This window comes from Coturnix japonica, chromosome 1, assembly GCF_001577835.2.
Source record: "Coturnix japonica isolate 7356 chromosome 1, Coturnix japonica 2.1, whole genome shotgun sequence".
NCBI classification, from domain to species: Eukaryota; Metazoa; Chordata; class Aves; order Galliformes; family Phasianidae; genus Coturnix; species Coturnix japonica.
The window spans coordinates 396,118-408,457 of NC_029516.1; the positions used below are offsets into that span (position 1 = coordinate 396,118).

Consider the following 12,340-nt stretch of genomic DNA (forward strand, 5'->3'; position numbering starts at 1 on the left):
TCCTCCTCCTCCTCCTCCTCCTCCTCCTCCTCCTGCCGTAGGACGTTGCTCCCATCCCCGCTGTGTGTCCGTGGGAGCAGTGCAGCTGTGTGCAGCCCCGCAGCCAGCGGTGCCGTTCACCTGACAAAGTGTGGGAGGTCGTTTCAGCGCGGGGTGAATCAGCCCCGTTGACTTCACCCAGCAGCTCCATTGAGTCTGAAGGCAGCCCGGCACCCGTAGGTGCTGCTTTCTGCAGCCCACGTCCCGCTGCGTGGCTCCCACCTTGCGCTGCAGGGAGGGGAAGAAGGTTTTTGGCCGGGGTTTGGCTGCCGTTCTGCTCATCCCTCTTCTATCTGCCCAATGTGATGCTGCTGCTCAGAGCCCTGGGGCTGCCTGTGCCGTCCTGCCAGCCCTGCTCCATCCCTGCTGTCCCCACTCTCTGCCTTCCTCCTCCTGGATGTCTCAGGCCGTTTCTCCAGCACCAAACAGGCCCAAATGCAGCGTGTGGATGTGGCCATGGGGATGTGGTTGTAGTAGACACGGTGGGGTTGACTTGGGGTTGGATTTGGGACCTGGGGGGTCTTTTTCACCTGAGCTGTTCTGTGCCTGTGTGTGTGCATTGAGCCTCACTGACCCCAGGGCAGACCCCCTTCAGTCCCACTCTTCACATCCACCCGGTGGTGCCAGGCCGGCTCCTCACCCAACTTGCAGTCGTTGTGCTCCCCTTGCTTTTTGTGAGAGCTTCAGCAACCCTCCAAGCTGCCGCTTATTTTGCTTCAGCTGGAATTTATCTTCCCGTTTATTTGGACAAGAAGGAGTCCCTGATGTTACTTGTTGGGCACCATCTCCATTCTCTGGTCGCACTAATGCTGCTCCTGCTGCTGTGTCTGCCCCCGGAGCTCCAGCAATGCAGTCGGTGCCACCCCAGCTGTCTCCCCTACAATTAATTAGCAATAATGAGCAGCTTTGACTCCCCTTTGTGTATGAGGTCCATCTCCAGCAGTGCTTGGTGTGGCTCTGCTTGAAGCGCTGCAGGTTTTCCTGCAGCCCATCTGAACCTGAGCGCCTGCAGGTTCGTCATCTGGGTGGAACAACCACGGAGGTTGATGGGATTGAGCCGTGGGGTTTTATCATGGATTTCTATGGTTCTCATGGGCAGAATAATCCCAGCTGGATGAGGTGGGAACTGAACCCGCTGCTCGGTGAACTGAAAACACCCATTTTGTTCAGAGATGTTTGTTCCAGGCTCGGAGGGTTGGTGCAGGGTGAGGATCTACCACAGAGCTTCATGGGTGCTGTGGAAAAGCAGGGATACTGCCCTGCATGTGGGGTGTGCTGGGGCTGTTCAGTGATGGCTCAAGGAGATGAGGATGTGGGACCATCCCTGCAGGGGCCCGAGGCCAAGGATGGGGCCCTGGGACCTGATCTGGTGGGAGGCACCCAGCCCATGACAGGGGTGGAGCTGGGGGGCTCTGGGTCCCTTTCAGCCCAACCATTCTGGGATTCCATGGTTCTGTGATCTTTAAGGACCCTCCCAACCCATCCATTCCGTGGTTCTGTGATCTTTAAGGACCCTCCCAACCCATCCATTCTATGGCTCTGTGACCTATAAGGACCCTTCCAACCCAATTATTCTGTGGCTCTGTGACCTATAAGGACCCTTCCAACCCAATTATTCTGTGGCTCTGTGACCTATAAGGACCCTCCCAACCCATCCATTTTGTAGTTCTGTGATCTTTAAGGACCCTCCCAACCCAGCCATTCTATGGTTCTATGATCTTTAAGGACCCTCCCAACCCATCCATTCTATGGTTCTGTGATCTTTAAGGACCCTCCCAACCCATCCATTCTGGTGGTTCTTTGACTTTAGGACCTTCCCAACCATCCTCTCCATGGTTCTGTGATCTTTAAGGACCCTCCCAACCAATCCATTCTGTTGGTTTCTGTAGACTTTAAGGACCTTCCGCAATCCTCCCAACCCAGCCATTCTTATGGTTCTAATCTTTAAAGACCTCCAACCATCCGATCTCTGTGGTTCTGTGACTTTAGGACCCTCCCAACCCATCATTCTGTGGTTCTGTGATCATTTAAGGACCCTCCCAACTCCATTCTGTGGTTCTTGATCTTTTAAGGACCCTCCACCTCCTATTCTTATGTTTCTGTGATCTTTAAGGACCCTGCACGGTTCCTGCTTGTGGAAGGGCAGGACGTGTTGTAAACATGATGGGGGGTGGGGGCTGTGTGACAGCCCATTGCCCCAGAGCTGATTGTGTGACTCTATGGGTCCTCCTCACCCGGTGTGTTGTTGCTTGACATTGTGTGGCCAGTTTTTCTAGATGGCCTTTGTGTTTTTTAATGCAGAACGCCTAAAAAGCCCGGAATTATTGTGCAGAGTGAAATGCCTTGTGTGCACATCAGAGGTGGCCCATGTCCGCAGGTCGGGGCTGGTGCCTGCTGAGTGAATTGGGGCTGACACACGCGTGTGTGGGTCGGGGTTTGCACATGTGTGTGCGCAGCTCAGTAGCGTGACCCACGGGCTGTGGGTCAGGGCTGCCCCTGCGGGCTGCTGTGGGGGGGGCTGCAGGCTGTGTTGGGGAGGGGGCTTGCAGGGCTGCACTTCCCCCCATTGCCCCCCCCCAACTATGGGTGCTTCGGGATGGGGATGACCCCTCCCCCCCCCCCATCCCCGGGTTTTTCCTTTAGGTTCACAAAGAGCTTTCCCTTTGTGAAAATGGGACAATGCATCGCCCCCCCCCCCTCCCCGTTCCCAATGACAGACGGTTCCTTAGCAACGCCGGGGGGGGCTCGAAGGGAAGATGGGAGCACCGGGATGAGGATATAAACTCCGCCGCTCCCCCTCCCGGAGCTCACCGAGGAGCCCCCTCCCTTTGTCTCACATCCCGGCTCTCCGCACGGAGCATCGCCCTCCATCCCTCCCCCCTCCCACCTCCCCTCGCACCTCGCTCCCCATCTCCCGGCCGAGGGCACCGGGCAGCCCGTTGTGGGGGTGGGGGGGGATCGCAGCCCCCCGCATGCGCCCGCAGGTGACCGCGGGGAGCCCGGAGCCCCCCGCCCGCCGCCAACGTTGTGCTCCGACTGCGGGAGAGGGAGGGAGGGAGCGGCCGCTGCCCCGCTCCGCTGCGATGAGACGCTCCGTGGGCAGAGCAGGGCTCCCCGCAGCCGGCACGAAGCCCCCCGCCGGCCGGCAGCATGGTGCTGAGATCTAACCCCAGCGTCATTCTCTTGTGCTCTTTCCTGCCCAGCGACTACATCATCGAGGAGAAGACGGCGGTGCTGCAGAAGAGGGAGCATGAGGGATTCGGGTTTGTGTTGCGCGGGGCCAAAGGTGAGGAGGGGGCTGCGGGGTGCGGGGTGTGGGATGAGGGATGAGGGATGCGGGATGAGGGATGAGGGATGAGGGATGAGGGGTCGGGGGCGGCCGTGGGGCAGCGCTGCGGGGCTGTGGGTGCCCCTGCGATCGGAGCCGTGCGTTGCACGAGGGCTGAGCACAGAGGGGGAGTCTGCCGTGCCCACCGTGCCCATCGTGCCCATCGCGCCCATCGTGCCCATCGCACCCATCGCACCCATCGCGCCCATTGTGCCCATCATGCCCATTGTGCCCATCGTGTCCATCGTGCCCATCTTGCCCATCGTGCCCATTGTGCCCATCGTGCCCATCGCGCCCATCGTGCCCATCGTGCCCATCGCGCCCATTGTGTCCATCGTGCCCATTGTGCCCATCGCGCCCATCGTGCCCATCGTGCCGTTGCGGTCGTGGCTTTTTTACGCGTGAAGTTTCCGTGGCTGCGAGCGGTGGGGATCCCTCGGGGGGGGGGATGGAGGAGATGGAGGGGGTGGGGGGTGGGGGGTGCTCAGCCCCAGCGCTGCTCGGGGGGGGTGGGGGTGCTGCCCCTGCAGTGGCGGCTCCCAAAGCACGGAGCGTTTTGGCTCCAATGGAAGGAATCCCTCCGGGTCTGACGGGAACGTGAGCAGTTGGATGCGCTCAGCCCTGCAGCGAGGGGCGGCTCCCTCCGGGTGAAGGATCGGGGGAGCCCGGGGGGCTGCGAGGGCCGGCACCGCCGGGTGGGACCTGCCCCGTCCGTGTGGGGCAACGGGGGGGGACGGCATCCCCTGCGGCTGAGAGCTGCGGGGGGTGACGCTGCCGGGGCTCCGGAGCTGCCTTTGTGCTGCCCGAGCACCAGCGGTGCCGGTGGGTGTGCGGGGGTCTGGGTGTGCGGGGCTCCTCCACAACGCAGCCCCCGTCCCTGTGTGTGCCCTATGTGTGTGTGTGTCCTACGTGTGTGTGCCCATACATGAGTGTGCCATACATGTGTGTGTGCCCTACATATGTGTGCCAGACGTGTCCGTGTGCTGCTCGCTCCACTCCATGCAACACGGAGTGAAACTTCAGTGCTCAAAATGGCATCCATTTCCCTGCCGGCTCCGACTGGCAGCAGTGAGGTTAGGGCAGACATGGGGCACATTTCCTCCTGTTTCTGCCTGGTTTATTCTCACTGGCTCTGTGTCTTAATTCTGTGCCCGGAACAGAGGGAAGGTGGGCAGCGGGATGGGCAGAGCTGGAGAGTTCACAGTGGGACTGAGTGGGGTCACCCCACATCCCCCAACCCTTTGGGTTTATGACACAATGATCCTCCGTCCCAGCCCCGTGTGCTGCTCACCCTTCATTGGGGTAACGGAGCTGCGGTGTCTCTCGATGATGGGAGAAGGGAGGGAGCGAAGGCAGCGGAGCCCCTGCAGGGGAAGGAGCAGTGAAGTGAGGCACAGCCGGGCGATCCCTGGAGGAGCCGCACTCAGTGCTGCAGAGGGTGGGGAGAGCCCTGCACAGCACGGGAGGCTGGGATTGCCCATAGGTGTGTTGAAGCCCAGGTTTGGGGAGCCACCCCCTCCCCTCCCATCCCATCCTGCCCCATCCCCTCCCATCCCATCCTCTCCTATCTCATCCCATCCCATCCCATCCAATCCCATCCCATCCTGTTCCATCTCTTCTCATTCCATCCTGTTCCATCCCATTCTGCCCCATCCCCTCCCATCCCATCCCATCCTCTCCTATCTTATCCCATCCCATCCAATCCCATCCCCTCCCATCCTGTTCCATCTCTTCTCATTCCATCCTGTTCCATTCTGTCCCATTTCATCCTATTTCATCCCATCCCATCCCATCCCATCCCATCCCATCCCATCCTCTCTTATCTCATCTCATCCCATCCCATCCAATCCCATCCCATCTCATCCTGTTCCATCTCTTCTCATTCCATCCTGTTTCATCCAATCCGTCCTATCCAATCCCATCCCACCCTGTCCCATCCTGTCCCATCTCTTCCCATCCCATCTTATCCAATCCCATCCCGTCTTAACCCATCCCTTCCCATCCTATCCCATACCTTCTTGTCCCATCTCTTCCCATCCCCTCTTATGCAATCCCATTCAATCTCATCCAATTCCATCCCATCCTATCTGATCCCATCCTGTCCCATCCCATCTCATCCCATCCTGTCCCATCCATTCCCATCCCATCTCTTCCAATCCTGTCTCATGCAATCTGATCCCATCCCATCCTGTCCCATCCCATCTCATCCCATCCAATCCTATCTCATCTTAAACCATCTGTTCCCATCCTATCCATTCCCATCCCATCTTTTCCAATCCCTTCTTATGCAGTCTCATCCCATCCCATCTTATCCGATCCCATCCTGTCCCATCCATTCCCACCCTATCTCTTCCAATCCCATCTTATCCCATCCCATCTCCATCTGCGTCTGGCACCCAGATGAGGTCAGTCCATCCCTCAGTGTGGGACGCAGCAGGACACAGTCAGCACCGTCCCAGCCCCACAGCTGATGGCATCCAGCATTTCACAGCCGCCCCCATCACAAACTCCTGCTTCTTGTTGGCCTGTGCTGAAAGGTCCCAGTTTGGTGTCCAGCATCAGCTGTGTGTTCTCATCCCTCTGCGTGCAGATCTGATGCTGAGACAAAGCTCAGGGTGAGCTCAGGGCTCCCACCACCCAACGCTGCACTGCTCCACCCGCAGCCACTTGTGAGGCAAGTTTGGTTTCCTTTCCTGCCCTGTGGGCCCAGCAGCAGAACCTCAGTGCTCAGCTCAGTGCAATGGGGTCTGGGGGTGCTGGAAGGGGAATGGGAAGAGCTCCCTGCTGGCTTTTGTGCAGAGGGGGAGCGTTGTGGCACTTGGTGACCCTTGGGGTGAACACAGAGTGGGACTGGAGGGTGTATCTGAAGCACTTCAGACAGCATCTGTGTTGTTAAGGGGCATGGCTTCATTATGGAGATCCCATCCAACCAGCGCGGCCTGTGCCTGGTAACACTGCAGTGGCAGCTCCTGTGCGTTAACCTGAGACACTTAAAGTCCTGGGAGCTGTGGGATGCTCCTCTGTGGCTCCTCTCCTCCACATGGACGTGCTCCATATGTTGGAGGTTGGTGGCCCTGCATGCAGCAGGGGGTTGGAGCTTGGAGATCCTCGAGGTCCCTTCAGACCCAACCCATGCTGTGGTTTTCCATTCTGTGCTTGCAGAGAAGTGGCTGGGACCCCAACAGTTTGCCTGGCCTTGAATGCCTGCAGGGATGGGGCACCCACAGCCTCCTTGGGCAACCTGTGAACAATGCGTCACCACCCTCGGGGGGAAAAACTTCCTCCTAAGATCCAACCTGAACCTCCCCTGTCTCAGTTTCAAACCATCCCCCTTGTCCCATCACTGCCCACCCTCACAATCAGCCATTCCCCCTCCCATTTCTAAGCTCCATTATGAAATTATTACTTAATTCCCAACCTTTTGATTCAGTTTTGCCCTTGCTGGGTGGACAGGAGGAGCGTCCTTAACATCCATCTCCTTCCTGTGTGGGTCCATAGAGATGAAGCCCCCCCTGCAGCACACACTCCTGCCCAAGCACTGTGCTGCTGGCTCCCATTGGGGGTGGGGGGTGGAGGACCCGGCTGGGTCTGCACTGGGCTGCTGGGAGCCATCCCAGGTCCAGCACTAGGAAGGAACATTTGGGCATCTCCATTGCTGAGGATTCAGGCTGCTCTGAGCGCTGTGCATGGCGCTGGTTGGTGCTGGGCTCTGGGAAGTGAGAGATGAGGAGAGCTTCAGTGAGGTGAAGTTAATGGGATGGGACCTGCAAGGTGCTGGGTGGGGTCTGAGAGGCTGCAGGACATGGCGGGTGTCAATGAGCAGAGATCGGGGTGGGGGGAGGTTGGGTTCATTGGTGTTTAAGGGTCTGCAGCTCAGTGCTATGGGGAGCACTGAGGGAGGGGATGGGGCAGCGTGGGGCAGAGGGGCTGAGGGAGAGCTGAGCGCTCTGTGCCCCCCTGAAAGGAGGATGGAGTGAAGGAGGGGTTGGTCTCCATCCGCAGGGAATGGCGATGGGACGGGAGGGGATGGGCTGACGGTGCTGGGAGGGTCAGGGTGGAGATGGGGACCAAGCTGTGCTCCAAAGAGCGGTCAGCACTGCACAGCTGCCCAGGGCAGGGGGGAGTCCCCATCCCTGGGGGTGTTGGGTGAGCACAGGGATGGGGCACTGGGGGACGTGGGCAGTGGGATGGGCTGGGGTTGGGTCGGGGATCCCAGAGGTCGTTTCCAACCTCAGCTATTCCATGAAATGGCCAAATTTCACAGATAACAGTGGAGACCTTTTGGGGTCACCCATCAATACCCTGTCAGGGCTGCAGGGTGAGGCCAGAGTTGTCTGGGTAGCGATATTGGAAATACTGAGATTGAGCTCAGGTGTAGCAATATTGGGATGAATGGGAAGGAACGAATGAGGGGCAGATGGTTCATCTGGGGGGAAACCAGGGTGGAAAAAGGTAGGGCCAGGAAAGGGGAGAGAGGATAGCAGAAAGAGCCAGGCTCTGTGCTTGGGATGGGGCAGCCCTGCTGTATGCACACAGCAGGGGATGAGAGCAGCCCCAGGGATGGGGTCTGGGGACTCTGGTGGTGATGGTGAGTTGGTTCTGAGGCTGCAGTGTGTCCTGGAGCCAAAGGGGCCAGCAGTGCCACGGGGTGAAGCTGGCCATGGGGTCAGGGGAGGGGTCGTCCCACTGTGCTCTGAGCACCGGGTGTGGGTTGGGTGCCACGAGGTGAGGGCATAAAGCTGGTAAGGAGCATCCAGAGGACTCTATGGAGATGGGGAGGGGTCTGAGGGCAGGGGGTGTGAGGGGAGCTGAGGGCCCTGGGTTTGTTGGACCCAGAGCAGAGGAGGCTGAGGGGGAAAACACATGGTGACTCTACAGCTCCTTGTGGCCATACAGCCCCTCATGGCCCTACAGCCCCCCATGGCCCTACAGCTCCTCATGGTCTTACAGCCCCCATGGCCCGACAGCCCCTGGTGGCCCTACAGCTCCTCATGACCCTACAGCCCCCATGGCCTACAGCCCCTCGTAGCCCGACAGCTCCTCATGGCCCTACAATTCCTGATGGGCCTGCAGCCCCCCATGGCCCTATAGCTCCTCATGACCCTACAGCCCCTCGTGACCCTACAGCTCCTTGAGACCCTACAGCTCCTCATGGCCCTGCAAATCTTTATGGCCCTACAGCCCGTTGTGACCTATGGTAGGGAACCGCTTTAGCAGAGGTTGGGCTCAGTGATCTCCTGGGGTCCCTCCCAGCCCCCGTGGCTCTGTGTCACGGTCACGGTGTGTGTACAGCAGGAGGGCAGTGCTGTGTGTGGAGCTGATGCATTGTGTTGTGCATGAGGTTGTTCTGCCCTTAATCTCATTATGTTCTTGTGGGGCTGTGGGCCCAGTTCTGCAGCAGGTCAGATCTGTGGGCCCAGTGAGCTCATGTTGTTGGGGGAACTCATTGGTGAGCAGTGATCCAAGGAGCTGAGCTGAGTGCTGGGGAAGTTGGGAAGGGTCACAGAACCACAGCACGGCCTGGGCTGCAAAGGACCCCAGTGCTCACCCCATCCAACCCCCTGCTGTGTGCAGGGTCACCAACCAGCAGCACAGGCTGCCCAGAGCCACATCCAGCCTGGCCTTGAATGCCTGCAGGGATGGGGCACCCACAGCCTCCTTGGGCAACCTGTTCCAGTGCGTCACCACCCTCGGGGGGAAAAACTTCCTCCTAAAAGTCCCAAGAGGGAATTTAGGTGCAGGCTGAGGGTTCCAGAGCTGCTGGCTGTGCTGGGGCTGTGTCGGTGTGAGACTCCCATACTCTGCTCTGGGCCCTTCTGTCCCCACCATCCCACTTCTTCCCCACCTTGGCCAGCTTTACCCTCACTCAGGGACTACTGAAGGTTGGAGAAGAGCTCTGAGATCCGCCATCCAACCCCAGCCCATCCCACTGCCCACGTCCCCCAGTGCCCCATCCCTGTGCTCACCCAACACCCCCAGGGATGGGGACTCCCCCCTGCCCTGGGCAGCTGTGCAGTGCTGACCGCTCTTTGGAGCACAGCTTGGTCCCCATCTCCACCCTGACCCTCCCAGCACCGTCAGCCCATCCCCTCCCGTCCCATTCCCTGTTGATGGATGCAGCCCCATCCCCTGGGACAGCCGTGGTGTGGATGGAGGGCTGGGTGCTCTGCTGGTTCTGCCCACACAGGGCTGTGCCACAGCAGCATGAAATGCTTTGCAAAGACACCTTCTGCCTTTTCCCTGCCCGTGGGGCAGGCTGTGAGGAGATCCCATCTGTGCTATGGAATTAGGGTTAGGAAAGGGATCTGGAGTTCCTCCTGCATCCCCTCGCGGTGCTGCTCATTGTGCAGCCCTGGGGAGGCACATCTGGCTGAACCCCGGCACGAAGGCAGCTCTATCACAACACACAGCCCCAACCCCAGGCAGGACATTGGAGAGCCCCAAAGCCCAGCAGACCCTCGGATCTGCTGTGGGGCTCAGAGATGCCCAGGTGCATCACTTCTCAATGCAGCTGGTGCTGCTCGACGCCTTCAGCAGCCTCGTGGCAAAGCAGCCCTGCTCCTCCATCCCCTCACACATCACATCGTGCAGCTCCTCTCTGCTCCCAGCTGGGCTGGATGCTCCCCCGGGTGGGCAGCAGCGCAGGGTGGGCCGGGGAGCAGCATCAGTGCCCTCCTGGTCCTGGGAAGAGCCGTTGCTGTGGGGCAGGGCAGGTTTAACAGCTGGGAATGTGATTAAACCAGCGGCTGCTGGGGCTGATGCGGGTGTCCCTCGGTGAGGGGCCTGTAGTGCAGCGTCACACGTGGAGACACGCGTGGTCACGGCGTGGCACCGGGACGCATCTCTGCAGCCACACAGCAGCGAGTGAGTGAGCTCCACTCCTGCAGCACAGATGTGGTCCCCATTGCACGCGCGGTGCCGGGATGTGGGGTGGCTTTGGGGACCTCCTGGCAGCGGGTTCCTCCGAGCTCTCCTCATTCCGAGGGGCTCCGGGGTCAGCTGAGGGTCTGAGCCGCAGCCGCTCGGCGGTAGCTGCGTTTCCTGCGTGTATCCAAGGTGTTCCATGCACGCAGCCCAATCCACAGAGCTTCTCCCCCATCCCAGACCCTCTCCCCATTTCCCAGCACAGCGCCTCAATCTCTGTCCGTCTTTTGCAGCTGAAACCCCGATCGAGGAGTTCACCCCGACGCCGGCCTTCCCCGCGCTGCAGTACCTGGAGTCCGTGGACGTGGAGGGCGTTGCGTGGCGGGCCGGGCTCCGCACGGGAGACTTCCTGATCGAGGTGAGACATGGGGGGATATGGGGGGGTTGGCAGCTGCCCTGCGCTCTGCTGCTGGTGGTGGAAGCTGCTGAAATGCTGGGGGGGGCTGGGAGAAAAGGCGTTATTGGGTGCAGCAGCTCCGTGCGCTCTGTGATTCGGATGGGCCGAGCGGCTCCGTTCTGCCCTCTGAAATCAAGGGGACGTTGGAACTTGCAGGGAAGCCCCGTCGGGTGCCGCCTCTGTGGGTCCGTCGGGGTTGTTTCGTGCTGGTGTCGATCGTGGCTTCGCACAACGTGGGGCAATCATTGGGGTCTGGAGAGAAAGCGGATCAGCTCCCTTGGCCAACCTGCGGAGGCTGCTCGCGGCTCCGGGGGCTGTGATGGATGTGGGGGGCTCAGGGGGTCCCGCGGTGCCCCCAGCCCCATTTGCTGTGCCATGCGGGGCCGCGGTGCCCCAGAGCTCGCAGTGCCCAGGCTCGGAGGGGGGGCTGTGGGGAGCTCTCATCAGCAGCCACTTCATCACCCCTCGAGCGCGGCAGGGGGCAGATGGAAGGAGCGATGGGGAGGAGAGCGGTAACGTGAATTCGTTAATGTGAGCGGGGAGTTTCATTGCTACAGGAGGGAAGTGAGGGAGAAATTACGGCGGGGTCTGAGAAGGAAAATGAGGTTCAGAATCTGGGCTAAACGGGTCCAGCGGGGATGGGCCGAGATGGAGCCCGAGATGGGGCTGATACGGAGCAACGGGGGAGGAAGGGGTCTCACATCGCTGTGTCTGCATCGTCACTGCAAATGGAGCCCGGAGCTGCTGCAGGGGGAGCTGCAGGGGGAGCTGCCTTCCCATCCCTGCAGTTCTGGAGCTCCGTGGATCCTCGGAGCCCCGCAGTGGGGACGGAGCAGATTGTACGGAGCAGATGAACGTGGTCGGGGATGGGAGCAGCGTGGTTTGGGGTTTTGCTTCCTGGGGTTTTCCCATGCAAATATCCCAAGGCTTTGAACCAGTAATGCAACACAGTGCATCAGTGCAGTGTGGGGATGTGGGATGTGGAAGGAAGAAATCCTTCGCCCACAGGCACCCAGAGCTGTGGGTGCCCCAACCCTGCAGGTCCCCGAGGCTGTGGGTGGGACCCCGGGCAGCTGAGCTGGGGGGGCACCCAGCCCATGGCAGGAGTGGGGCGGGGGGTCCCTTCAACCCAACCAGTCTGGGATTCTCTAATCCATCACATCCCTCCAACCCAACCCAACCCAACCACTCTGTGCTTCTGGCATCTTTAAGGACCCTCCCAACCCACCCGTTCTTTGGCTCTCCAGCTGTACCAGCTGCAGAGCTGCTCCTGCTGCTGGGGGGGGGGTTTGCTGAGCCCTCCTGGGGCTCCCACTGAGGGATGCCCCTTTCCATGGCTACTGGAACGTACTGGGCAGTGCTGGGCTGTACTGGGCCATATTGGACCGTGTTGGGCAGTGCTGGGCTGTGCTGGGCCATATTGGGCCGTATTGGGCTGTGCTGGGCTGTGCTGGGCAGTGCTGGGCAGTGCTGGGCTGTACTGGGCCATATTGGGCTGTGCTGGGCTGTGCTGGGCTGTACTGGGCCATATTGGGCTGTACTGGGCCGTGCTGGGCAGTGCTGGGCTGTACTGGGCCATATTGGGCCGTGTTGGGCAGTGCTGGGCTGTGCTGGGCTGTACTGGGCCATATTGGGCCGTGTTGGGCAGTGCT

The 12,340-nt window shown here is 60.2% G+C and overlaps 1 protein-coding gene across 1 annotated transcript in view; it reads left to right on the forward strand.

The window, feature by feature from the left end:
• The window catches only part of SHANK3 (SH3 and multiple ankyrin repeat domains 3), a 259,036-nt gene that overhangs the window by 197,277 nt on the left and 49,419 nt on the right, over window positions 1-12,340 (forward strand). The window contains exons 18-19 of the mRNA XM_032446652.1: window positions 3,243-3,325; window positions 10,525-10,649. Coding sequence (XP_032302543.1) covers window positions 3,243-3,325; window positions 10,525-10,649 — 208 coding nt within the window. The remainder of the gene's footprint in view (window positions 1-3,242; window positions 3,326-10,524; window positions 10,650-12,340) is intronic.